Here is a 27,718-nt window from a genome sequence, read left to right as displayed (position 1 = left end):
TATACACTGCAGTTCTTGGCTAGCCTGAATCTTTTTTTTGGTCCAGTTTTTGTGTGTCTGCTGAAGTTTTTTTTGTATGTTAAATGTTGTAGTACTTAAAAAATTCAAGACAAAGCTTAGTGTTAGTGAAAATATGTTAAAATCTTTTCGTTCTCCACTCTGTTAAAGAGGGAAACTGGAGTAAGTACAAACAGCTTCACTTGCACAGACTATTGTTGGTGGCAGCAGACTAGACATATAATAAATGATCTTTCTAAAATGCAATTAGACCAACATGAAGGCAACCCAGAATGTTAATGCACTGTAACACGTTTTCCTAGTCTTTGTCAGCAGCCTGCAGCATCATGAAGAAGAATGTCTTCAAACAGCCTGTAGCCACTCTGTTTTGCAGACTCCAAAGCCCTAGAGCAACATACTGTCTGAGTGCAGGTATATACAAGGAAAGAGTTGGAAAAATGTGGTTAAGATTCTTTACAAAGCCAGGCCTTAGCCTGTCTGAGTTAAGTTAATGTTACTATTCTGTGACTTTTTATTTTTTCCTAGAATAATACTTCTGGAATAGTTCTCATCTGGCTCTTTTTAAATTTCCTCCTCTGATAGATACACATTACTCCAGTGCATGTGTTGGCAGCTACTGGAGAATATTCAGGTCTGTGTAAGATAGAGCATTTTGTTGTCTTTCAATGTACTTGTCATTAAAGCACATCCAGTTGTAGCTTAATAATGGGATGGAAGACTTCTATTCTTAATGAAAACAGAATTGCTTTTGCTAATCTGTGAGGGAAAGGAAATCAACAGACTGGTGTTTAAACTTAGGGTTTCAAGTAGTTCTGTATAGTTCTGCAGTATCCATCGTCGTTATCCTTGTCAGCAGCAAGATGCTTTTGGTCTGGGTCGTCCCACTCAGTGCAAACCACAAAATGAGTAAGTGGTAAAAGATGACAGTGTTCCTGCTTGGGATAAAAATCAGTCATCAGGACTGTTGGAGGATGGCGAATGGTTACTTTGAACTGTCCTGATCTGGTCTTGGAGACTGGATGCCTGCTAGTGGTTAGAGGGAATTATGTGCTCTCCTGGAGTATATTTGTTGGTTGAGCTTCATCCCGAAGGAATGCAGTTTGTGTGCTCTTTTGGAGACTGTTCTGTGATGTGAACCAGAGCACATTAAGTGGGACAATCAGGAAATGTGCATCAAAGCCACACTCCTGACCTGTATTAAAATGTTAGTATAGATGCACCCCGAGACTGCATTTAAACTGCCTTGTAAGTGCTTGATCCACATAGAATGTGCAATCTGAGGCCAGCAACAGTATTTCAAAATCTCAAGAACTGTACAGCATAGCTGGAAAAGGTACAGAAGCAGGTGGAATCAGTGTGGGAATGGTTTCTATACAGAACAGACTGCAAAACCATAGAACTGTCCTGTTAAGAAAGGAGATGAGCGATTGTAGCCTATAAATTGGTGCATGGTAAAGGGAAGGTGAAAGACATTCTTGCTACCTTGCAGACCTGAAGGTACGTATTTTCTGACTTTGTGATTTGATTGATCAAATCAAACTGCTACTCGAGTATACATTTTGTGTCCCCTACACATAGAAGGTTGAGAATGCAGGAGAAAACCAGGAGAATACAGGTGCAGGACCTGTATTTCTTTATCCATGAGCTGTGACTGGGAGGTGTACCGTGATCCTGAGGTTCCTCTGTGCTGACCATTTCCACTCATTTGAGGCAGAGTGTGAGACACTTATCTGTGCAGACTTTTGACAAAGCAGAGAAGCAGAAATTATGCATGCAATAGAGGCACTTTTAAGTTGTGAATTGTTAACAGGCCTGTGTATTGTGTGTTCAGGTCAATGTCTTGAGACGGCAGCAGCGCATGATCAAAAACCGTGAGTCAGCCTTTCAGTCACGCAAGAAAAAGAAAGAATACATGTTGGGACTGGAGGCAAGGCTGGAGGCAGCCTTACTGGAGAATGAGAAACTCAAGAAAGAAAACAGCACGCTAAAGAGGCAGCTGGATGAAGTAGTATTAGAGGTAAGATTGTGGTGAAAGTCTGACTTGATATCAAGACAGTTGTTCAGGTGGAAGGCAGGAGAACAGAATCATGGAAATTTTGACTGGAAGACCTTGGGGGGTTTCTAGCCCAGCCTCCCACTCCAGACATGACTTTCACCAACTCTGGGGCAGGGCAGCTGTCACATTATCTAACTGACTTTTAATTCTCTGCTCTGTGGTGCTTCTGAAGATTTCACTGAGACGATAGACTGGATAGAAGTTCAGTATAATGTACAAGCGAAAGTTTTATTTTAAAGCAGTCCTGGCATGTATGCATACATAATTAAGCAAATATAAATCTAAAAAGCAAGCGTGATTTGGTGTATTTAGCTTCTGACATACCTTTGCATATCTGTGCCCTTCTTTCATTGCATGTCTTCTGATTTTTTCCCTGTCTAGAACCAGAAGCTCAAAGTATCATCTCCAAAGAGAAGGACCCTGTGTGTGATGGTGATACTGGCTTTTATAATGTTGAATTATGGTCCATTGAGGTAAGCTGGCCAGAAATTCCTGTTTGCATAGCAGGTTTTCAGTCCTGCAATTTTTGTTTGAATCATTAATACAGGCAGTATTGTGTTTTAAAAATTGGAGCTTAAAGTGTGACTTCTGTCCTTTATTTTTCTCCTGCTTAAGGAAAGATGCGTCTGTATAATGGTTCCTCTTTTGGAATCCTTCTGGACAAAAGAGCTAGATCTTGTACTTTAATTTCTCTTGGCTTGGCATTTGGTTAATCAGTGTAGCAGGCAGCAGTTTATCTGCTTGATTTATACCTGAAGACATAAAGAACTGTGTTTAGAATCCTTTTAGGAAAAATGTCACAGATTTTCAGAGCTCTTCTGCTTTTTTTTACCTGGGCTGATTTGAGTAGGTATGAGTTGAAGGTGCTTTAGTATCCAGTGAGAAAATCTCGCTGTATGTTCCAGTGCTTTGCAATCCTGACCCTTAAATAGGTCTAACTGCAATCTTCCTCATTAGTCTAAGCCCTTTGTTACTTGTCTTCTACATCTGGTGAACAGGGTGTTCCCTGTTCTTGACTAGTTGAAGTGATAATCAAAAACCTTTCATTTGAACTGCTATCAGTGGGGCATAGGAACCAGAAAGCAGAAGGGAAATGCCGCATTACTTTCCAGACACTTTATAAAGAAATATTTGGAAGAAAGAATAAAAAGCAATACTTCTTGCACATACTTGTTTACTTAAGTTGATTTTGGAACATAAAGACTTTTTATATGAAGCCGTTTACTTTTTCAAAAGGAGATAATGTTTCAGTACTCAGCAGTGCCTCTGTTTATCCCCAAAACCCCAGTCAAACTGAAGGAATGGAATGGCATAAATATGGAAGAAGACTTTGTTTCTGATTGTGTTAAAGTTTTAGAATGTTGATGTTTGTATTTTAATAATACCAGCAAATTCACTAAAGCTGAAATTACTTTTTAAGTATCTGCACTTACTGCAAACACTGTTTATCTCAGACAGTGATTATTTTTACTTTGATATGGATGGTGTTAGATGGCATTTCTTAGTGCATTTAGGGTTTGTATTGTGATTTTTGACTATCAGGTGAAAAAATCAGCTTCTTCATACTGAGTGATTGTTTTGTACTGCCATCTGCATTTCAAATCTTACCACTCACTTGAGAGAGACACTTGGTGAGAACTACTAGAACCAGTCATCTTTCTGAAGCTGGGGAAATTTTAGTTGTCTCTGCATTACAGTGAGGTGATGGAATGCATGAAACTCTTGTTAGTGATAAAAGACTTGGAAATATAGAGAGATGAATGGGAAGTCTTTTACCACAATGCTCTAAGTTCCCACAGCAGCTTCTCTACCCCTGGGAATGAGTGAGGTGTTGAGTTTGATAGCAAGGCACTGCTGTCAAAGTAGGCTGAAAGGTCAGCTTGTGTTCAAATCTTTGCAAGTCAGTAACTATAGAAATATAACAGGGTTAACTTCTTGACATGTTTGATGTTTAATAAAGTAGATAAAGCAAAAAGAAAACCTTGGGTGTCTGGCTGTTCCTGGCCAGTGCAGTAGCTGAGCATGCCAGTGTAACTGCTGTGCCTGAACCAGGTGGTTTGCATCAGTACTGGATTTAAGCAGTGAAGAGAAATCTAATTGCAAGTTTGCAAGGAATTACTCTTTTCTGCTTTTCTTTTTCTCCCTAGCAGAATAAATGCTTGCACTGCAATTTAAAATCATAGCCTGTGTCAAGGTGGTGTGAATGTTGATTTGGAACTCTTGGAAGATCCAGAAAGTGGGATATACAATCCATTTCTTTAGATTTCACATATTTTTTTTCTGTTATAAAGATGTCACTGAATGGTCCTCCACGAACATCATAGTCAGGATTGCTGTTCTGCTTAGCCTTTAACAATAGGGGCTTCCAGTGTATGTGCTGTTATTCAGTCCCTGCAACTTCTTACAGAAATAAGTAATTTTTTGTTATAATATCCATGCCAGCTTATAGTTCAGCAAAAGTTCCCCCAAGTTAGCTAACTGTGGAATACCTAATTTCTATGCAGTGGTCAACTGGAGATAAATATGTTTTGAAACCTTGTGACTGTTGCCATTTCTTCTGTGTAGGAAATCATTTCACTTGCACACCTGTATGGAGGTGTGCCAGCATTCAGGCTCAGGATGTTTTGATTCAAGCATATTAGCAGTGAATATTTAATTATTTAAACGCAGTGAACCATTGCAAAGGAAGGGTGACATCCAAAAAAAGCAAAGTCATAGGAAATTCACCCCCTAAATTCTGTAGCAGACTTTGACATTCCCTTAGTATGGTAAGATGCTTCTCAGCTTCTTAGTTGGAAGTGATAGGATTCTTTGAAGACTAGAGGGAAAACAAAAGGTCAGATGTATAGGTATTCTCTTTAGTTACCAATTTCCATCAAATCAGAAAAAGCAGGGAAGCAGTTGAATTGTTTTGGGATGGGGATGTGAAGCTGAAGAACAGGCAGTCCTGCAAACCTTCCATGGCCTGCAGCATGTCAGTGGAGGTGCAGTGCTTGGACACTCAGCGTTCCACAAAAGAATCCCATCTGGGTAGTTGGCTGTGTGGATAGTTCTTGTTTTCCTCTGCATTAGTGAATGTGTGTTGCACTAATACTGCCTCACACATAATTTCTTAAAATTACTATTAAGTCTTGTTGACTGTGTATGTGAGTGGTGAGGTGCTTGTGATGTTTCATGGAGGACTCAGACTACTGTTCTGCTGTTTGGGTTATGGGAAGCAGTCCAGGATGTGGCAGTCCTTGGCAAACAAGTTTAGCAGATAAAATTATTCTACTGCCACATTATTTCATGCTGACAAATAAGTGTATGGGTAATCTGTAATGTTGAATTTGAGAATATGAGAGTGGGGCTAAAAGTCTGGTAGGGAAGCTGGCCTGCTGACATGAGAAATCCGTTTGAAAATGCTGGATGGAGGGTCTAGTCGAGTATGCTTAATTGCCAGCAAGCTTTTCAGAACATCCTTCAGTCTTGGACACAACAGCACCATGTTATCTCTAAGAAATGAATGTAAGTCTAATTAAATATAAATTGAGTATCAGTGTGAATTGAGGATGTGAAAGTGGCTTGTGTGGTGTTAGTGGTAACTCTGCATTAGGTTGTGCTGTGTTACTAGGCTCTTTTGGGTTTGTTGATACTTTGTATAGAAAACTGAAACTTTCAGTTAGTAAAAGCAGAAGTAATAGAGCAGAAATTCTATTCCTGTGAGTTTCTATGTTATCTGTTTGTTTTATACTAAAGCAAAGGTGCCCAGGTATTTCTCATCTGTGTGTCAGTAAACTATTCTATAATCTTTGTGAATTATTTGGGTTTGGATTTAACATGTACAAAATCTTCCTTTTATTATTATTTGACAATGATTGGTGAGGTGTGTGAAGGGAAAAGGTATGTTTTGATTCAGTTCCTTTCAGAGGTCACTCCTTTGCCCCAGTCTTACAAGCTGCGAGGAGCAAGACAGGAATTGGCAGCCCACCATGTTTGCACAAAAGGCAGTGAGCACACAGACCTTGGCATGCAGCAGGTTTGGGAGCTGGAACCCCAGCACCTGGAGGGAGATACCTGTGGGCGCCAGGATCTCCTGCCTTCACATGTGCCCTCTGTGAGAGGTGGCGCGGGTCGGCACAACGTGTTCCGACTGGCACGGCACCCCTGGAAGTCTGCTGGCTTCTGCCATTGAGAACCATCTGGTTAGCTGTGCATGTTTTGTTTACCACTCACTACGTGAAATCTGAAACTTTTCAAATTGTTACAATTCTTAGATGCCTTTTTTTTTCTTGTTTAATTTCCACATTTGTGGTGGACTGTGTCTGTTTAGTAACCAGATCTGAAAATGTGTTCAATAAGCACAATCAAGGCTGAAAAAGATGGAAACCAAGCACGTATTCTAGTCTAAACTATGTATTTTGGGAATATTTTTATTTTGATTCTCTTCTCTATTCTCATTTGAATATAAATTGTCTTGTGTGTTTATTTTTAATGCAAATCCTAAATGTGATAATAACATATTTGCAGGAAAATAACCCAACTAATGTAACAAAAAACAGGGAAAGGAGAACAATCACAGAAGATGCAAAAATTAAATTTTCTACTTCTCTTCTTCTTGGGACAGTAGCAGCAAAGCATGTAAGCCAGTTATTTGCTAGTGACCTTAGCATTGTTTTTTGGCTATGAAAAATGTTCAATTAGTTATTTTTTCCCCATGATTAGTCTGCTCAAACTTAGATGGTGGCTGTCATCTAGCAGCAGTCTTACAACACTTTTTTAAGATGTCAGCCAGCCAGAATATGTCCTAAATACCATTTCAGATATTTAGTGGACAGAAAATAAAGAAAAGTACAAAGCTGGAGAGAGGATAGGGAAATTTGCAAAAAGATTGGAACAGGAGGTTTGAGAAGGTGGTGTTAATATTTTGTTTATTTATTTATTTTTATTACTTTTGTGTTTTCTTACAAGTTGACTACTCTGTATGGCTGGAACCTCTTTCAAACTGGAAAACGGACTTGATAGTGTAAAGAAAATTTCTTAGGCTGTATTTGTGGTGGAGGATGACTGAGGTGGTGATTGATGGAGCTCAGTAAAGCTGCTGCTGCTCCAAAACCTCTTGTGTCCTGCTGACCTAAAGCAGCTGCTCTAGAATGGCTGACCTTTTACAGAGACTTCATTGCAGTTCCTCTCTGGGGTGTCCTCATGGGTTTTCCTCTGCTTTCCAGGACTATTCTGGAAAATGAGCAATCTATTAAAAATTTAGGTCCACTGAGTAATCTGCAAATAAAAGACACTGGCCTGGCCAGCTGAGAAGTTTGATTTGCCTGCTATTGTCATAGGCTACACCAAATGAAGAAGCAGTGATTTTTGATTTGTGAAAGACTTAGGAGTGTGTCTCATTCCTTAAATTGGTAGCACAAACAGGAAAAAAAATCAGAGGTGGTAAGATTAATCATCTTTTACTAAAAATGAGGGAATTGCCCAAGGATTGTTTATCTGCATGCTACACAATCTGCTGCTTCTAAGGATGAAGTAATCAAAACACAAGCCTTTCACCAACACCCAGGTTAGCATCCTAGTCTGCAGGCTGCTAGTCAGTACTAATATAGCCTGCTGAGCTTTTCGACCATGAGCAGTTTGGGCTGCCCACAGTATCATCAATTGAGCACACCTGTTTTGGTGTCACTGTGGTCTTAAGTGTAAGTGCTCTTACACAAGCTGAGCAATCTTGAGTTGGTGTGTGGGAGAGCAGGATTATTCTTAGGTCTGGTGCATTCAGAAGTGTTTTGGTGCAAGCTTTCTCTTGTTTGAGCCTTTATGCTGGACTCCTGGATTAAAGAAACATCTTAAGGCAAGCAGGAGCCTAGCTATGGGATATTGGAAAGTTAGAGAAATCATGCAGTAGTTCCCTTAAAGGGAACATTTGCTGTATGGGCTAAGGAGCTAATCTCATTACCATAATATCACTTGCAGCAAAAGTTGTGTTGCCACAGAGGTGTTGGAGCTGAATGTTGTGTGCTCACGTTTGTCAGTGCAGGTCCTACCCACAGCAGCTGGTCCTGGGCCAAGATCTCAGTGTGGTCTGAAGGTCATTCCTGTGCTGCCCTGGCAGGTGAGATCAAGCAGTGGGCTTGAAAACAACCCAAATGTCCTCTTGAAAAACATGGGCTAAGTACACTGTGTGGCACCTTCCCCAAATGAAGGGCAATGACTAGCAACTGAAATGCACTATTTTTTTTACCTGGTATTATTTTGTTGCCTTACCAATTCTCTCCTAATTGTATGTGTGCTGCTTCCTCCCTCTATTCCAGTGTCAGGTGGGGCAGATTAGTTGCAACCACCAATGGCTTGCAGCATAATGGAGAAGGAACTTCCCAGCCAAGCTCCTTGCTTGTCCTTTGCTGCTTTCCAGCCAAGCCTGAACTTGTGACCATTAAACATTGTACCAGTGGCCCATGATTTCCTTCAGCTGCAGATTGGATGGTGGTGTCTAAATTTTTACTAACTGCTTGAAGCATCTTTGAAAGATGTTCTGAGAGCAGAGAACCACAGATCATGGGCTGTACAACAGGGTCAGTTTCTTATTCTCAGTTCATCCAGTCCTGGGATTTTTTGTGCTTTGTGAGGGATAGAAAAGGATTGTTTCTCTCCTTTTTTTCAGGCCTTAATAGCCTTCTGTATCTCTTCAGGAGGCTGAGAGGCTTAAATGTGATGTATTTCTGAAGTATGTTAACAAACCTACATACAAATGATGCCAGGCAAAGAGCTATTAATTTCTTTCACTCTAGTAGAGAGGAACAGGTGAAATGTGAAAACTCTTAGTGAGTGCAAGAGGCAAGAGTGCCATGTTAGCCTGTTCCATGTCTTCTGGCTGCCAAGGAAATATGGAGCCCTTGGAGTGTTTTAGCAAGAACAGCAGAAGCGTTGGAAGGCATTTGTGGCTCTTGACACTTTTAATACAGGAAACTTAGTTTAATGTTTGTGACACTGAAAGAATACGTTTCAGTTCTGAGCTGTGTTCTGTTGGAGATGGCCCAAAGTTAGAAAACTGCTTCTGTAGCTCACCTTTGGTCTTGTAGTTTCTCTATGAAGAGAGAGAAAGGAATTGAGAGGAAAAAGGCAGGCTGAGTAAATTGGACTTGGATCCAGGTTTCAGACCTTTCAGTACCTCTCATGGTGGGTTGATGCTTGGGTAAAACTGGATACCTTTGATTTTCTTACTGCAGCTGCAGGAGCAGGAAGTGATTCATTCCTCCTTCCTTTGCTGATCACAGCCCCAAACTTTGGCAGTAAAGGCCAGCCCTCTTCCAGATATGGTATAGAACTTTCCAGACAGAAAAAAAAGTGCGCTGGGTGTCAATATTTGCTTTCTTCCTTTCTTTTCCAAGAGTTTTATTAAAAATAAATCGCTTTTTAAAGCATGCAAAACACAATAAAAGCTGCAGAGATCATCCCTCCACTTTGGGTTGCTTTCCTCATCTTCCTCTGCAGAGGCAGGAGGCAGAGCTCCTTTTTCCAGCCCAGCACTTGGAGAGGGTAGGTCTGGAGCAGCCTGTCAGGGGAAGGTAGAGCCTTGCTGTTGGCAGATGGTGCACTCGTCGGGAATAAGAAAGGAGAAATACTTTCCAGAGAGTGTCTGGCACTGTGGCAGCCTTGTCTGGAGTCAGTTAGGAAGAGGACAAGGTCTTTGGTTGGTGTCTCCTTGCAAAGTCAACTTTAGCTTGTTGGAAACATCCCAGCTCATACTCAGAAGTGGTTCTGTCCCCAGAAAACTCTTTGTTATGATATCACTGTTGGCTTTTGTCTACAAATTACTGTACAGTTTAAATGTCAGTATTCAAAACTTGAAGTGCACAGCCAGAAGCACAAGCAAAATTTAGTTTGTGCTCCTGGCAAGACTTGCTTTCACATTTATCAAACTGACATTCAAACCAAAGAAGTAAAAATACAGCTAAAATATCAGGTGCCATTGAATGCCTGGAGAAGCCATGGCAGGACTGTTTCTTTTCTTTTCCTCCTATAATCAAATTTATCTACACTTCTGAATAAATATCTGCATGAAGTATTCAGTGATTCTTTCTTTTTTCCCTTGGATCTGGTTTTGCATCTTAAACAAGCAGATAGCTCAGCCAGCTTGGACAGGGTGTTGGTGGCTTGTGAAAACCTTTTCATGCTCGTGGTATCTGGAATGTCCAAATGCAGGCTCTAAAGCCTTGGTTGGCATCCCATGTGTGTGAGTGTGGCCAAACAGGAAAGATTCCAACTTCTAATTGACTGTCTTGTCCAGTAAAGCCATTTCTCAGCTTCAGTCTTTTTTGACTTTTAATGTGGGACAGTAACTCAGTTACTGCAAATAGTAGGACTTGCTCAGGGCAGCAATGCCAAAGCACTCTTCCTTTTCCAAATTCTCATCTTGGAGCCCAACAGAATGAAAAAACTGCCCATACTTTTGCCATCTGTCATGTTAAAGCAGTTCTTAAACCAGCTATTGATATCTTAGTTGAAAATACTGTTTTTCTGAATTTTTTTTCCTCTGAATAAGGTCTTCTACCTTCCTTTTTCGTGGTTTCTATCCTTGTCTGCCTGATGTTTTAAAATGTCCAATATTGACTTCATCATCTGTGTCATGGTGTTGAGATCTGCTCTATAGACCCTTCCTGTTCCCACTTGTGTTGTTGCTGTTCTGCCTGACACTCATAAAGCTCGGTGTGCCTCAGGTGGACAGGTGTTCCCAGATGCAGCTCTGCAGGAGAGGACCATCCCTTCCCAGCTACTTGAAGGGATTCCTTGGTCCTAAGTTATGCTTTTTACCCTGTGTTAACTAGAAGGTGGAAGTGGGGCAGTGCTTCAAGTTGTGGGGCTTTTCCTTATTCAAAATGAAGGTTATTTTGCAACAAACCAAAGGAGCAAGAAAGGGGATTTTCTTTTTATGTTTTAGACATACTTGACTTTGAGAAGAAAGCTTTTGATCATCATCAAGATCCTTAAATAGAATGAGAAAGCGTAGACAAATAGGGCCTGTATAGCTTATGGCAGAAATTGCTGTTAGCCCTGCTTCAAATTAAGTGTTTTGTGGAAGATAACAATCCTGATAAAGGAAAGGGCATTGGAATAAATAATACCATGTTTTGTTCTCAATTTGGTGCCTATGTTGCCAGAAGTGAGAGCTGTGGTTTATGCCTGTAAGGATGGTAAACATACTTAGTTCACCTCTTCCTTTGTCTTTTGATGCTGAAAATATCGTCTCTCAGGTTGAAACATCCCATAGTTAGCTGCTGCCAAAAGTGAAATTTTAACTTTGATGAAAAGATTAAGGTGTTTTAAGCCTGAGAAGAGTAAAAATAAACATTTCCTCTCTTTTAAAGCTGGTGCAATAAAATGAAGCGTGTGTGGTTTTGAATGGCTGTACAGCTAAAACAACTAAACTACCAAAACTGAAGATTAGCTCTGATTGTAGACAGTGTGTATCTTTATCCTTGATGGATTTGGTTTGGATTTCTTTACTGTTGTTCAGAGCTCAGGGTGAATTGGAGTAGGAATGTATTGCATGTGACACAGCACCTCAAACTGCCACCTCACCAAGCTGGAACCTGAAATAACAGGAATCGCCTTTCCAAAATGAGGCAAATAGGAAGGAAGAACCATCATGGAAAAAAACAGATCTGTTACAGTTCTTCTGCTTAGATTTTTGTCAGCTTTAACTAAATAATTACATGGAAAGTTTTTCTGGTTCAATGTGTCATTTTGAATAGGAAAGAAGATAATTAGGACAAGCTAAAATGCCAGAACCGGTAGGTCCAGCAACACACTGGATGGCTGATAGACTTCAGGCTGTGGAGAAATAGTTGGCAGGAGAGTTACAACTTTGAGATCTTCTGATGGATATTCTTGGTTTGATGAATAAACTACCATGTCCTTTTAACTATTGTGACTTCAGATTAGGTAGAGGAGGGGCATTTCACCGATGAGCGACTTGCAGCAGGAATGTGTGGCATCCATTTAAGCATCAGCCTTAGTTTTGAGCTCTGGTTCTGAGCTTGAGAGGCTGCCAGGTGTGCCGATGCTTTCACTGTAAGAGAAGAAACATGATCTCATAAAATCCAGTAGACAGGGGAGATTGTTTCTGTAAAATTGGATGGCCTGGTGTTGCCTGGTACGAGATAGTGAATAAACCATCCAGCTTTCCATACTGCACAGTAGAAGCAATGGGACATTTGTATATCAGTGCACAGAGGCAGTAAAGAAACTGTAAGTATATTTCTGCCCATTGACACTAGCGAAAACAGAGCCTGTAACATATCTGCTGCCCTGATTCCCAAATGCTGCCTAGAAACCTGAAGAAGGATGCAGTCCAACTGACATCAGCCAGAGTCTAGGATTGCTCTGACTCCTGTGGTTCAGAACATGACACAATTGTTCACAGGGACACCTGGGTTACTACTAACAGGATTGCAAATGCGTTGGCAAATGACATGGAATTGATAGGCAACTCTGTGTGCCTTCTACTTAGTTGTGGAGTATTTAATCTGCCCTCCTTGCTAGTTTTTGCCTGTCTCTGTTAATTGTATTTGTTGCCTGTTGCAAAGTGATGCCATGTCAGAGCAGGAGAATGAGATACTTCCCTCCAGAGTTTATGCTTTGCTGCACAGGAGAGGTGGGACATGAATTAAAATGTACTCTGTGGGCAGTGGTCAGCATGTATGGCAAAGATCTGATTTGTGTGCTGGGGGCTTGTATTTCTGTGTTTTTCCCGTGTTGCTGCTGGTGATGCTCTGCTGTTGCCAGCCCAGAAGGTTAGGACTTGGATTTGTAAATATATGTATTTCAGGAAGCAATGGTGTAAAGGCAACCTCAGGAGAGGAGAAATTGAATGATTGGTTTTATGCTCTCAAGATTTCTCACTTGTATATCATCCTTCTGAACCAGGGTACAGTGGATCTCATGCAGCAGCTGTCTGGTCATTTTTCCAGCTCACATGTGCAGTGCTGCTGCCTTGCTTTGCACAGAAAGCAGCACGGAGGTTCCTGTGCTGCATGGCTGGCTGGATGAGCAGCCCCCAGGGAAGGATCCTTCCATCCCTGCAGGCACAAACCAGAACAACAGGGTGTCTGGGCCTGCTGCTGCTTTGTAGATGGGGCTGTGAGCCCTGCCAGTTGTTCTCAATCCAAGTAGAATTGAGCATTTATGTCTGTGTACAGTTCTGTTAGATGTCTGGTATAACATTCCAGGCTTGCAGCTGCATGGAATTTGGTAGCTAAGTTTTCCTTACATAACGTATTCATATAAACTGTGTCAATTGTACTTTGAGGCTGATGAAAGTTAAAAGTTTGAGTGCTTTGATTTGAATATAGATAATTTTATTATGCTTACAGATCTGGGTTGCAAACAGAATTGATCTTTGTTTCATCAGGTGAAGCTTATGTGGGGGAACATGAAAACCAGAACATCAAAACTAAAACTGAAGAAGAGAACAGAACTGCTTTTCTGTCTGTTAATGCTTTGATTGACAGTATTATAATGACACAAGATACCACATTTTTTAGGTTAGATAATGCCATGAACCTTATCCATGTAACATAACAACCAGAAACTTCTCCACCCGAGTATTTAGCACTTTACAGTCAAGTGCCTTGCAGACCCTTTATGCATGTCATACATTTTGCTCTGTTTATTATGGTTTCCAGTATATTTGAAAAGGATCCCAATGGAGCTGATTCCACTGCGAGTTCTAACCACCGGACCAGAAATCTTCTGGAGTTCTCAGCCAGCCAGGAGTCCAGCACAGCTCAGAAAATACCTGAGGGCATCATTCCCGAGAAGAGTAATAGGTGAGATGAAAACCTTTAATGTATTTTGAGTGCCAGAGGGCAGTGGTCCTTTTAGCTCTCACTGCCTTACTGTCCTTTCTGACCAGTGCTATTGCTGCTTCTATAGAGCAGCTGAGTTTCTAAACACGGTGTTTTTAAAGCTGATCTTTTATTATTTGACAGAGTTTGCCAGGTTGCTTTTCAAATAAATAGAGTGTTTTATCTCCAAGATTACTCAATACAAAGAGCTTCAGAAGTGTACACGTGGCTGTGCTGTGCGGTGTTAGGGAAGAGAGCATGTAAACCGGTGTATGTCATGGAGACTTTAAGGACTTTCTTTAGTTCTTCATCTGTCTGCTTTTTGCCTCTGATCTACATTTTAGCTTGCATAGTTGTGATATTTGTCATATTATCTCTCTCTTCAAGCAGGAGTATTTATTTTCTTAGTTGCTCAAGAGAAGACTGGGCAAGTAAGTTCACGATTAAGAACACAGTCTGAACTTAGTTAGCACTGTACATTTTTATAAAACTTTGAGTCCATCCTTGTGTTTATGCATTATTTAATTAAATACCAGCTTTCAGTCTTCGTAGATCTCTAGGATGTAGTGAATAAGTGAACATATAATTGCCTCCAGATTGAAGTCTGGCTAATACAGCTCATGTTTTCCCCTTACAAGATTTATCCTATTAGACTGTCCCTTTCCAGTAGAGTGTTTTGGCTGGTTGAACAAAGCCAGGCACAGATGTGCAGAAAGCCCTAATGTATTCTGCCATGCAGAAAGAAGGCAATAAATCAAGTGCATTTTAAGGCTGTAGCCATGGTGAGGTCTTTGTGTCCTATGTGGTACGTTTCAGACTATGACTTAGGTGGTATAAGAGCAGAGCGATTCTCTTAGGAGGATTTGCTCGTGCCTGTATCTCCTCCTTTTCTTTCACTGTTTCACCCTGGTTTTGGCAAGCTGTGAGCTTTTTACTGCATATTTTCCTTTATCAGCCCTAGATGCAGTAGGCAGGAGAAGCAGACATGAAGATGGAGAGAAAGCTGGGAGAGAGAATGAAATGAAAATGGAGGCTTTCATAAGCACTTGTACCTGGTTTTTCAGAGAGAAGTTAAAGTTTAGGAGCTACAAGTCTGTCAAAACCAAGGGGACCAAGGCTGTTATATTGATAACTTATCAAGGGGAAACTTACAGTAGGTATTGTGACAAGTAGTTAACCCCTCAGGAGGTGCTGAGAGTGTTACAGACTTTTGTACTGAGAAATAGATGCTCCTTTTCACTTTTTCTGAAAACCAATCTGGATTCTGGAGGCAACTGGAGATGTAAATCCTCTCTACTCAGTTGTAATATAGTTTGTGGCTGCTCCATTGTCATACAGCTCATGGTCTTTATATCTGCATTGTTTTAGTGGATAATAAATTTAGTATTTCTGTAGCACAGTTCTGGAATAAAAAAGAAAGTTGTCTCTGCAGAGATCACATAGTTTACATACTATGAGGAATATTTTACAGACTACATTTTCTTTCAATATCTGGCCTTTTTGGGAAGAAATCCAACATCTGCTAACGCTCATCTGTCTTCCCTGTGTTGAGTGCTGTCAGACCTCTTTGAGCAATTGACTGAGAACACTGGTTGTTTGATAGAAATTTTTATTCACCTGTTTCAAAGGTCTCATGGGAGCAACTGTGACATTTGTGGTTCTGCTGATGTTAGTGCTCATTCTTTCTATTTGGTCAAAGGTTCATGAAAAAGTATTTTAAGGGATTTCTTGATGCCTGTTTCTTTATTTTCCCAGGTATGATAGTTCTGTATCTGATAATAAAGCACTAATGATAGTCTCAGAAGAACCACTTTTATATATTTCACCACCACCACCACCCTGTCGGCCTCTGATCAACCGCACAGAGTCACTGAGGTGAGCAAACAACCTTTTCTGAGCATTTAAGTTTTATTAGGAGTTGAAATATAAATTCTCTGTTGGCTGAGTGTTGCTGGACAGACAGCTGTGAATGATGTTATTGTACACTCATAGAGTTCATCCAGTATGTGACCAGTGTCTCTCTAAGTGTCTGCACTTTCCAATGTCTGCTGCCATAAGGGCAGATTGACTTGGATCTTTGTAATCTTTTGATGGTTTTAGTAATGATTTTCACTCCATTTTCACACTGCAATAACTGAATAAAAATTTTTTGATTATCTGGAGGCCTTTCATGACTCAAAAGAGAAATTGTTTCCTATGTGGGAATGTTCATAATATGGAAATCAAGTCCAGCTAAAAGCCTTTTCCATCTGAATTACATAAGAGATGGGCTTCTCTTCCTCAGCTTCTGATACAAGCAAACAACCTGACATTGCAGATGTGCTTTATTCACTGTTAGAAAATATCTACGTCCACTCTTTCCATAGATAACAGTATGTCACTAACCTTATCTCCCTTTCCTTTGTCCATTCTTTTTCTCAGATTTATTTGCAATAATTTAGTCTCCTTAACCAATAATTTGTCTTGTATTGATCAACTTTTGATTTTAAATTTCCATGGTCCTTCCAGTAACTTCAAAATTACTGTTCATTGGGCAAAAGGAATTATTGTATCAACTTTATGTTGAAACATCCATGGATCCAATACTTTATAGATACTTCCTTGCAAACTTCCTCATATGTTTCAACTTACAGTTTTATTTTATTACTCTTTTATTGAATGTGAATTATCATAAGATAAAAGAACAGTAAACTGCAGTGTTGTTATAGTGGCTAAACTGTTATATAAAACTAAAAAATTCTGCCTCTGTTCTTTGAAACATCTGTGAATGCTGTGGTTTTTTTTAGGTTGAATCATGAACTTCGAGGATGGGTTCATAGACATGAAGTGGAACGAACAAGATCTAGAAGGTTATCAAATAACCAGCAGCAGAAAGCACGAGTTATGCAGGTGTGCAGGTTTATCGTCATGACTAAATAGCATGACAAGATAATTTCAGTCAACATGAAATACTCTCTCTTACTTGTTTGCACTTCTCATTATAGACAAAAGTAGCAACGGTGCCTGTAATTAGGGTACCCAACACTTCCCATTTTAAATTGCCAGGTTTGGTTTGTTATTATGTTGTCAAAGTTGTTCTTCCATTCCTACTCTTGGATTCAGGCTGCAAGTTTTGAATTTTTTTAGCAGTCATCAAGGTCGGTTCAGCATTTTCTAAAATGAAAGCAATAGTGAGCCTTTTTATGCCTTCTCTGTAAAGATAAGCACTTGATTGCAGCCTACAGCACATTCATCTGCCTCACTGTTAAGGGGCACAGCTAATCGATTTTGTTGAAATATTTCTAGTTCATTCTTCAGATGTTTGCTAGAGGGTTTCATTTCCAGTAAGACTACAGAATAATGAGACTTGCGTTCATATTTCCCACTTTTTAAAATCCCTTTTATCTACATAAATCCTTTTATCTACATAAATCCTATCTACATAGTGATATCAAGGCTGAAATTGAGACAATGAGTTTTCGAAGTGTTTTATTTGATTAGAGATAGTAACAGCTTGAAAAGGAATTGATTTTAACAATGTTGGAAATACTTTTCTATGCAAAAGGTATTATGTACTAAACTTCATATTCTTCTCACTGGTGCCCAAAGGAAAATGGTAGAACAGTTAAGGAGGGAAAATTCAGGTGCTTTTAGTGATTCAAACACCAGAAGTGTGTTGTGGATAGTGTTATTTTAGCAGAGGTACAACGTGGGTGTGACCTCAGAATTCTGCACATCTGATGTCAGTGGTAGAGAATTCTGCAGTTGGCTGACACAGTATGTTCAACTGTTGTGTTTGGTGCCAGGCTTTCTTCTTTGTCGCTGAATGTGTGCCTTCAAATTTGGCTGTATTAAAATCTTGCCCTTTTTTTGTTGCTGTTGCAGCTTGATTGCTGGCCATTTCAGTTATTCATGTTTCACCAGTGGAAAAATGCACATTTCTGGTGCGGGGCACTGATTAACCCTGCACCCCAATATAGGTTCTCTCTCTGCTACAGATGTGCATCATATTTTATCATGGATAACCAAGAAAATGCTTATTGTTTATGCTTTTTGGCATCTTTTCATTTCCCCCCTTTTTCAGAGCTCCCTGAGTGAGAAGTCAGATTCCCAGCTAATGGCCATGCCTTACACAGACACCAGTCTCAGGTAAGGCAGAACAGCTCATTTGTTATTGCTTTCTACTTAACCTAACTTTTCACCAACAGTTGGTAAAAAAGGCCAGTTTTCACCTTGTCAGGATTCTTAAGCCATATACAGCTACTTTTCTTGGCCTAATTTCTGTTCCTTATCAAATAATTGATTTTAGTGATTTAAACTACACTTATATCACAGCTCCATTCTTCTGGAGTCTTTCTACTAATAAGTTTTAAGAAAATCTTTATTTTGCTCTGCAGAATCCCTTTCTAATCAGATTTGAATATTCAGAGGGAAAAAAGGGGGACTTGCCTTGGGGCTGTCTGTGAGAACATCATTAGTTAATAAGCAGATTTCAAAGGGCCACGAGTCTGGTAAGAGAAAACTTCTCTCACTATCTGCAAGAGCAGAGCCATTATAGGTAGGACCAAATTATTATGGTGAAGTTGAAGTACCATTGTGCCTTGTTTGCATGGTTTGTCTCCATCTCCTGATTCTTCCATGCTGATTATTGGAGCACACTAGTCCAGAGATTTCTAATGTCCCCTGCCCCCTCCTCCACGTAACTATCCTATCCCTCTTCACTGGTGATGGGGGAGTACTGAAGAGTAAAACTTGAGGAAACAAAATTTCTCTCTCCTGAACGCTGGAGGAGACTGTTTACAAGATTCTTCTACTCTGAAGTGCCAAAGAGGAGTGCAAGAGCAGAATGAAGTATAAAGAGGAGTTTTTGTTGAGAACACCACCTGAAGTCTTGCTGTTGAGAGTTAGACAGCTGTGGACCTTCCTTTTGCATTCCTGCTTTGAAAGCAGGATCAGCCAGAGGGAAAAGAGCAAAGCTGCAGGCAAAAGTTCTGGAAACCAGGCCATCAGATTTTGATGTGTTTTGACTTACAAGAAAAGAAAAAGCTTTTTGAGTTCTACAGGCAGATGAAGAATATATGTTTTAATTGAACACTGATGAACAAACCTCATGGCATAAAGCAGTTTAATATATATGCTTGCATTACTCTTGAAAAAAAATTGTCTGGATTACTGGAAACAGTGTGCAGCATCATGTAGCTCTGCATGGAATAATCTGTTGTGCATAGAAGGAAGTGAGATTTTTTTTTTTTTAGATTAATGATGTTTATATGAACAGGACCAGTGAGTCATGGCAGCTGCATGCTATGACTGTCCTGGAGCTGCTAAGAACATAGAACAGATTTCCAGTTCCTCCCAGAGCCATCAGCTATTAGGTGCTCCATGAAATCATAGAATCACAGAGTAGTTTAGGTTGTAAAGGACCTCTGGAAATCTCTATTCCAATCTCTGACTTGAAGTAGGTTTAACTTCAGGTTTACTGTATGTCTCTCATAGAAGATGTGGTCTCCATCTCTGTTGTGTTCTCCATCAGGAAGCTGAGAATTGCACTTAGAGCACCTTCAGCCTCCTGTTTGGGATGAATAAGCCCTATTCCTTCTGTCTTCTGTTTCTCCTTGTACATCTCGTGCTCCAGTCCTTGTCCGTAATGCAGCCCCATACACGGTTTCCCCCCAGATCCCTGCTGGCTCACATTCTGCAGCCCTGTGAGCACTACAGCTCACTTGTTGAGGGTTTAGATATCAAACTCTCAAGTTATTTTCCTGTTTCACTATTAAAATTATGGTTGTTGATGCATAAAGCACTGTGTGTGCACATTTCTTTCCAAAACAAGCCTATGGGCAACAATGCCCTTCAAACTTTTAAAACAAAGATTCAAATCTCCCAACAAATACCCAGGCTCAGCACTGCTGTTTTGGATACACAATAAATATAATGCTTTCTTGTAATATGTGAAAGTGTTACTAAAACAACTGATACTTTTGCATCTGTTTTGGCTCCAAAGTTCCTCCCTTCCTTTCATGGAGAGGTCCATTGCAATTACCCATAGGTGTTCAAAGGAACATGCGATGTAATGCCTGTCATCCCTTGGTGTCACTTGGAAATTGGGACTAGCATTAGATTTGTTCCATGACCAGGAGAGCTTTGTAAAGGCCTAGAGTTTTCCAAGTGCTTTGGAATAATTTTCTCCCGTGGCTGGATTTAGTTATTAAAGGCTTGTTTTGGGGTCTATCTGTATCTTCTGGAGTGTGGGCGAGCAAACGGATCTGTGAGATCCATTTCAGCTTTCAGGATGTGTTGTACTGAGCAACGCGTGGGCGTGATGCCTTTTATCACAGTACAACTTCAATGCTGAATCTCAGGGGTGGTTTGGTGGGCCTACATGTTTTCATGAATGAGTAATCAAGCTCAAATTAGCTCCAGTCTTTGTTTCCTGTGTGTGAAGGATGTGATCTGATTTCTCGCTTGCACAGTTCTGCAGAAGAGGATATGTAGTGTGGAGCTGCCTGCTCTTGATCCCCCAGGATTTACACCCCCAATCCTGTTAAAAGAGCAACTGGCTTTGGCAGCTGCAGTCCTTTGGTTGCAACAGGACTCTTTAAACAGTAGAAGAGACGATAATGACAGTTTACTATTACTGCTGCTTAAGAAAATCAGTTGATGATAGATTTGTGCCTTGTTTTGGGTGCATAGTTATATTTTAGAAACATATCAAAATAGTCTAAAGTACTCACCATAGTTTAAAACCTGGGTCAGCAGAAGATGACTTGGGAGGGGAGGGACAGTCTGATCAGTGTGCTTGCCACAAACACTGCATAAACACAGTGCTATTAAAGTGGGGGAAAATTAAAATGACTAGTTGAATGTCCAGATAATGGTTTGTGTAAGTATAGCTTTCCAATTTGTTTAAATACGTTATTTTGGAATGGCATTGGGGAAGTAATACATGATAGCGGTATGTGCCAGGAATTTCTCACCTTTCCAAGATAAACAGTGGATCAGTACCATAATTGTAGGACTTCCCAGTATTTTTGCTTAGAATGGTTTAGAGCATTTTTTTCCTTCCTTCTGATGTATTTAAGATGAGAACTGTGGAAATGATAAGCCAGAATTATATGAGAATTTTATTTTTGCTCCAGTATCTAAATTGAAAATCAAGAGCAAATCTTTGAGTTGACCAAGGACATAGGAGAAAAAAAATAAAAGGTGAGTGAGACAGAAGGTGGAGTTGTCATTTGACAGTGAATTAAAAGCTCTGTTTGTGCTTAACTTAGCACTATTTTCAATCTCAGGGGTTTGGAGTCTTAGTAGTAAAAGAAAATTATTAAATATTTTGATATTTTGTTTCAGGAGGACATTCTGTTCTAAAATTTATTTTCAGAAGTCATCACAATTTTTCAGATACTTTAGGTTGAAACTTTCTTTCCCTGTCAAGCTAGCAAATGGGTTTTTGCCAGCCTCAGAACCATGAATCAAAACAAGTGTGGAAAACATTCCTAAAATAAGACCTTTAAAGCACCCTGGACTTCCAGAAAGTGCACAGTAGTTTCAGTCTTCACCTGTGTTTAATGTTTCTCAGGCTTCTCTCAATGGATGAAGAGCTGCTGCTGTTCCTTTGAAAAGCAAGTCTTTAAAGTCATTGTCTCACTGAAATTAACTTTTCTTGTCTAAAATCATTACCTTCCGCCCTTCTTTATTTCAGCAGGAACTCAGGGAATGAGCTGCAAGTGTATTATGCCTCTCCGAGGAGCTATCAAGACTTCTTTGAAGCGATTCGCCGAAGGGAAGACACTTTCTATGTGGTGTCATTTCGCAGAGTAAGTGTAGTAGTTGTGTAACCCTGTCCTTTCATTTGTGTCCACGGGACTGTTTCTAACAAAGTGTCTTTCCTTGTAATACAAAAAATGACATGGGCAAGGTTGAAGCTAAATTTGTTTCTTCTGAAGTGATGCTTCTGTGTATCCTTTACAGTAACATGGCCAGATCATGGTCTTTACAAAATATGCCCGTCAAAACTTTGCAGAAAATATCATAGTGCCAGGGCAAGACAGAATATGAATGCATGAAACCTTTAGTTAAACACACATTATAGCTATTTAATAGGTGTATAAACCTTTTGCACTGCTGGGCATAGGAATAAATGTACCTTGTGCACAAATTCTTTCTCTTAGCTTACCATAGAAACCTTGTTTCTGTCTTCCTGTAGAACTCCTGCATTTGCAGTTTCATCTTGCAGCTGTACAGGACTGTGTGGAGTGACACAATTTTTCTGTTGTTTTGTGACTTGTAAGTTGAGACAGATGAGCAGTTCTGCTGTCTGTGCTGGGGTACAGCATAGGCTTGTGCTGCAGCTTTGTCAGGCACATCCTGACACTTGCAGTGCAGCTAGTGACAGTAAAGCTGTTATAGAATGTAATTCCAGGTGTTTGATGTCATTTTCTGCACTGCAGGCCTAGCTGATGTTGAAGCCAGGACAGCTGCAGTAGGGAGAAGTCTCTTGGGATGTGGTGATGGAAGTGATCAAGGCAAACAGTGCTTGAAACACCAACCTGAGGCTGGAGAGGTTTATTCCCTCCTTTTTGTAGAGGTCTTGATGAGTCACTAAATAATGTCTATAATGCGCATTTGTCCCTGGACTGAACTTGGGATCTTCGCTTACTGAGTCTCCTGCTCTGCTGATTTGCAGTTGGGGTGTTGTATGAACACTGTTATATGCATGTTCACACCTAGCCATGGTCCTCCTGGGGCCCTGAAAATCTCAATTTCCTTGTCATAGGACCATCCTGAGAGGGGCCCAAGGTAGTGGGGGACTAGTAGTGGCCACAACAACAGCTCATTCAGCTATAGCCTGTTCTGTGTAAGAGCACACAGATAAGCCTAACTAGTTTTAGTAGTGTCTATGTTGTCATCTGCAGATGCCATGGGTACATAGCTAGTACAGCTCTGTCCCACCTGGTATGTGGTAACTTTTGTAATTTGTGAGGTGCAAGTCTTTAGAAAAGGTTCAGGCAAAATAAAAGTAGTGGTGCTCTGTTAGGATTAGGGTTTTATGCTGAGTAGAAATACGAGGTTGGTTTCCAGTCTTGGGATTACTGGGTTGTGTCACAAGGCTGGAATTTTGTTATTAAATGCTTGGCATGTTCTGCTGTTCTTTCAGCTAACAACACAAATATAAGCCAGCACCAGGCTCCACATATCCTGAGGATGAGGAGAGGGAAAAGGAGAATAAGTTTTTCTGGAAACTCAGAAGGAAAAGCAGAATAGTGTTTGTCTAGTTCTGCACTTGGGGCCATTGCTCCAGTCCACCTGAATGCATGTTCTTGCACATAGGTCCTGTTTATGCTGTCAGGTTAATGGTCTGGAAGTTGTCAGCTCTCATTTCAACTTGCAGAACTGTCCTTGGAAACAGTGTGTCTTGCACCACGGAACCACTGCAGTTTGGCTCTGCTCTGTTGCAGGGAGAGGTGCAGAGACTTTTTAAACCCATCTATGAAGTTTATTTGATAACAAAGCTGTTGGTATTTCTGTTTTATGAATGAAATGTCCTCAAATTGAAGGCAGTTTTATGCATTACCTCATTTATTATTTTAACAGGGCAAACCTGATCTGGTGGCAAGCTCTGCCCTGAGGCACTTTTAAATGACTTGCTTGGATTCTTTTGTGAGTGCAGAAGAAAAGACTCCTGCACAGCCCGAGGGGTGCCATCAACAGGGCCCCAGCAAGGGAGGTGCCCTTTCACCTCCTCCTGAGGACTGCTGACTTAATTTTCTTTGGACCACAATTCCCTTTTCACTGATGATTAGGATCTGAGAGGGGACTGATTTCCTCCACGGTGTTGTCCGACAGTTCACTTTAGTTGCTTGCTCTTGTCCAGCGTAGGAACCAAGGCCTGAAGATGACAGGTTTTGTTCCCCTCTCTGGCTGTTTGCCATGCAGGCACTCCCAAACACATAATAAGCTGCCATATAACATAACATAAGAACAAGAATCATCCAGTTAAAGGTTCCAGGGAGTGAATGGTTCTGGTATTAGTGATTGTCCTGCTTCCAGCAGGAGGTGGGACTGTGGATCTCCAGAGATCACTTCTACCTGGTGTCCCTGGATCCTCTTTTCACATTTTCTGCTCTATGTGCAGCATCAGATAACCTAGCATTTCCTCTGCTTGCATCTGCTAAAATGCAACAGATTTTTTGTATGTTCTTACCTGGATTCCAGGATCTGTGCGTTGAGTTCCTTGGATTTGCAAGAAAATCACATTTGCTATGGCTACCTGAGCTTTTGATACGGTAGCACTCAGCCAGGGCTTCTGAAGGTGCAGGTTTGGGGACCAAAGCTCTTATGCACTGTGTCTTTTTTTGGTGATGCTTGTTACCTCTAAGATTGAATTTCCCATGATCTCATAAATTTTCTTTTCTTGCCTTGGAAGGCTTGCAGGTCTGCATATTTACAGTTGAAGTTTGAGTGTTTTTTTCTTTTTTAAGGAGGAGAGAGGAAAATAAATACTACTAGTATTTGGATCAGCTGAGTCCATACAAGAAGCAGGACTTTCAGTCTGGGAATCTAGAGAAATTAATTTTCTCCTATTGCCAGGGGAATCAGTAATGTAATTTTTAAACAAGAAGAAATACGTAATTAACAGTGAGTAAAGAATTCTTGAACTGAAGCAGTGCTGTCCCCCAGCTCTGCCAGGCGTCAGCAGCCAACATCCCTTCTAGGCAGGGCTCTTCACCATTTATTTCTTAAGATAGTAACTTGGTAATTTTACTTTTTCTCTCTAACTGACTTTCAGGAAGCCATGGTTTTCAGCAGTCATTTAGCATTGCAGGGCACTCTGCTCTCCCCAGGTGCTCCAGCACTCCGAAGTGATGTCTGCGCTGTACCTCTAAGTTGCACTGGTTTGCGATGGCTTTGAGAGCATGTCCAGAACCGGGAGGTCTGTGCAGCGGGTACCAAGAACAAGTTCCTGCTTCCTTGGAAAGGGGACGGCAGTTTGAGCTCTGCTAAAACACATTGGAGTCTCCAGTTGGCATTGAACCTTCCTTGCATTTCTGAGAGGCAGAATGGAGAGACTGTTACTCCACCAGAACCTTTGATTTCTGCGCTGTAAAATCTGTGATGCCAAGTCTGCTTGACCTGTTACAAACGCCCAGTGGAGCACAGATACAAAACTCAAGTCAGTTGATCCAAGGTGCTCTGTCAGCAGGGAATAGACACCTGGCTGCTGCTGCAGCTCTCTGTAAGCCTGGCACCCACACAGCTCTCTCTCAGAACTCACATCTGTTTTGCCATAGAGTACTCAGACCTTGAGGTTGTTTCTAGAATTACCTGAATAGCTAGCTTAGTTTGAAAAGTAATTAAGTAAATCATTGGAGAAAATAAATCCCTTCCAATTTACTTTGGCCTGTAAATGCCACTCCAGATCATTCCACTCTTCTGTGGTTAGGATCAGAGTCCCCGCAACTTGGAATGATCAAGCAGTAGATTTCCCCATGCTGGAAGGTTCAGTCAGTGACCCTTTGATGACATGTCTGCAGGCTTATTTAAGGACAGTAACATGTTTTAGGGTAAGAAGGTAATTACTGTTCTTAAGGAAAGCATGGTTTAAAGTTTGATTTGTTTTGATTGGGAAGTTCAGAGGACTACTGGAATTTCCTCTCACTACTTTATCAAGTGTCTCCTGATAACCAAAGTTTGCCACTTGCATATAATGCATTGTGTATACAGTATCTTACAGTACATTGCAGTAAAAAATAGATATTAAAAGATGCTTCTGGTTATTATTTATTAGCATGAGAGTGATGCTGGCCCTATGGAAATCAATAGCAAAGCCTTTACCAATTTCAGTAGGACCAGAATTTCACTTTGTAAATTTCTGCCTCAGTGCCACAAACTCAGAGCTTCAGGAAAACCTCTTATTATGACTGTGAATTTCTGGTCCTGAAAGCCAACATCTGCAATGAGCATTTAAGTGTTTCTGAAGTTCTGCAAACAATTTTTCACTGAAGTGATTAAGCCAAATTTAAATCAGAACTTTTGTTCTTTCTTTGTGTGCTGGGAGTAAAAATGTCTTGGTTGTGTTCTGCTTCTGTTGGGTAATGAGCCCGTGCTGTGCTAATTGTATTTGGGATGATATAATTGTATTTGGAATTATTTATTACTGTCAGGAAGCAAAAGATTATGAAGCCTGGCTTTGACATGCTTGTGTAGCAGTAGGTTGCTGTGCTGCACACACTTCTGGCAACAATGATTTGAATGTATTCAGAGAGCATGAGACAGGTTCCAATTCACTGCACTCCTGATGCCATCTACATCCTGCAGGCAAAACTGCTGTATAAGAAGTTGGCTTCAGATGATGTTTTATAGCCAGAAATTTGGTTCTAACATATACTTTTCTCCTACTTTGTTGCACTAGACAATGGGTGTTTTTTACTGAACATGAAGTTTTCTGCTGTTGACTTTGTTTGCAGATTTCTGTGGCCTGGGTTGCGTTGTTTGGTCTTTCATTCAGATAAAATGCCTTGACTGAGCCCACTTAGTCCTGCTACTCCTAAAGATACTCCAGCTCTTTTATATGTTTGCAATTGCTGCAAGTTAACATGCAGATTTTTGGAAGACTCCCCTTAGACCTGGGGAGCCTGACCTTAGCTGTTGAGAGAGATAAAAATGACTTTGTCCCAGGATCCTAAGATTTTAAGATCTTGTCCTATATTGTATACAGATGCTGAGAATAATATGTGTTGAAAGAACTGAGGCTCAGGGCATGGTATCCATGATAAAATTGCCTGTCCTTTTCAAAGCAGAGGTCACCCACCTTTTTAGCCTGTCTTCTCTGTGAGGCCTACCCTTCCCTGTCTGGGAAGATTTGAGAAAGCAAACAGTGCATGGGATTGTGCTTTGGCATGCCCTGAAGCTCAGTGAGCCACCCTCTGTCAAATTACAGCTGCATTTGGCTTGCAAATTTGAAAATCCATTATGAAAACCTCCTGTTTCTATCCAAGTGTCGATAGTGAAAATGAAGGCTGGCCTGCTGTGTTCTTTGTTACAAATTCCCTATTTTTTGACTAAACTGTGGATTCTCTCCATGTCAGAGATAAGTTTCTCCTCCCAAATCCCTGGTGTCCATATGAAAACAGTGAAGCAAGCTTTCTTTTTGGTCTTTCTCTGGCTGGTGTGGAAGGGGAGCAGGGAGAGATGACTCAAAGGGACTGAGAGGTGGTGGGGAGAAGTGTTCTCTGCAGTCTTCTGGTTACTCAGCTGGAGAAGATGTGGCTTCTGGTAGCATCTTAGAACTTAGTCTAAAAACTTCCAGAGAGAAATTTAATAATCTAAAATTAAGTCTAAAAATGCATGTTGATTTAGCACAAATGGCCTTACCTCAATCCTGAGATTCTCAAGATACTAAAAAATGTATGAGAACAACAGAACTGCAAGTTTAAGTAAAAGGAAGCTCAAAAGAAGTTAATTTAGGTTTACAGCTAAAGGACAGCAATTTAAAAAGTGTTTCTGTCAACACCTTCTGGTATTTTCCAGCAAAACCTCTGACTGTGTCATTATTTCTCACTGTTAGGACATACTCTTGGGCATGAAGGGCTGTGTTGTGTGCTGTAGAGAGCAAGCAGGCTGAGTGAAGGAGGATAGTGATACCAGTGAGATACCTTGGATGTGTAAGAGTGGAAGCCAAGGAGGAGCATCCAGCAAGTACCAGCTCAGCCAGATGCAAACAGTGGTTAGGAGGGTCCAGAAAAAGAATGCCTCTGAGAAGGGAGGTAATACCTGTCACATCAAGTGGTGTTTTGTTTCCTTTGGATATGTCTGTTCTGTTCCTGCCTTCTATTTG

At 40.6% G+C, this 27,718-nt stretch overlaps 1 protein-coding gene across 3 annotated transcripts in view; it reads left to right on the top strand.

Moving 5' to 3' along the window:
• ATF6 (activating transcription factor 6) overlaps positions 1-27,718 on the top strand; it is a 77,287-nt gene that overhangs the window by 10,411 nt on the left and 39,158 nt on the right. Inside the window, exons 8-15 of one of the 3 annotated variants that reach the window (XM_071565450.1) lie at positions 1,850-2,035; positions 2,456-2,547; positions 13,741-13,884; positions 15,658-15,777; positions 16,689-16,791; positions 17,966-18,030; positions 21,584-21,698; positions 24,671-25,877. In XM_071565450.1, the coding sequence (XP_071421551.1) occupies positions 1,850-2,035; positions 2,456-2,547; positions 13,741-13,884; positions 15,658-15,777; positions 16,689-16,791; positions 17,966-18,030; positions 21,584-21,698; positions 24,671-24,793 (948 nt within the window). In that variant the 3' untranslated portion in view covers positions 24,794-25,877. Of the gene's footprint in view, positions 1-1,849; positions 2,036-2,455; positions 2,548-13,740; positions 13,885-15,657; positions 15,778-16,688; positions 16,792-17,965; positions 18,031-21,583; positions 21,699-24,670; positions 25,878-27,718 lie in introns of those variants that run through there. The other 2 variants (XM_071565449.1, XM_071565448.1) reach the window with 2 other exon arrangements.

The sequence above is a fragment of the Pithys albifrons genome, chromosome 10 (genome assembly GCF_047495875.1).
Source record: "Pithys albifrons albifrons isolate INPA30051 chromosome 10, PitAlb_v1, whole genome shotgun sequence".
Classification (NCBI taxonomy): Eukaryota; Metazoa; Chordata; class Aves; order Passeriformes; family Thamnophilidae; genus Pithys; species Pithys albifrons.
Note: the sequence above shows the minus strand (reverse complement) of the source record. Positions and strands in the feature narration are given on the sequence as shown.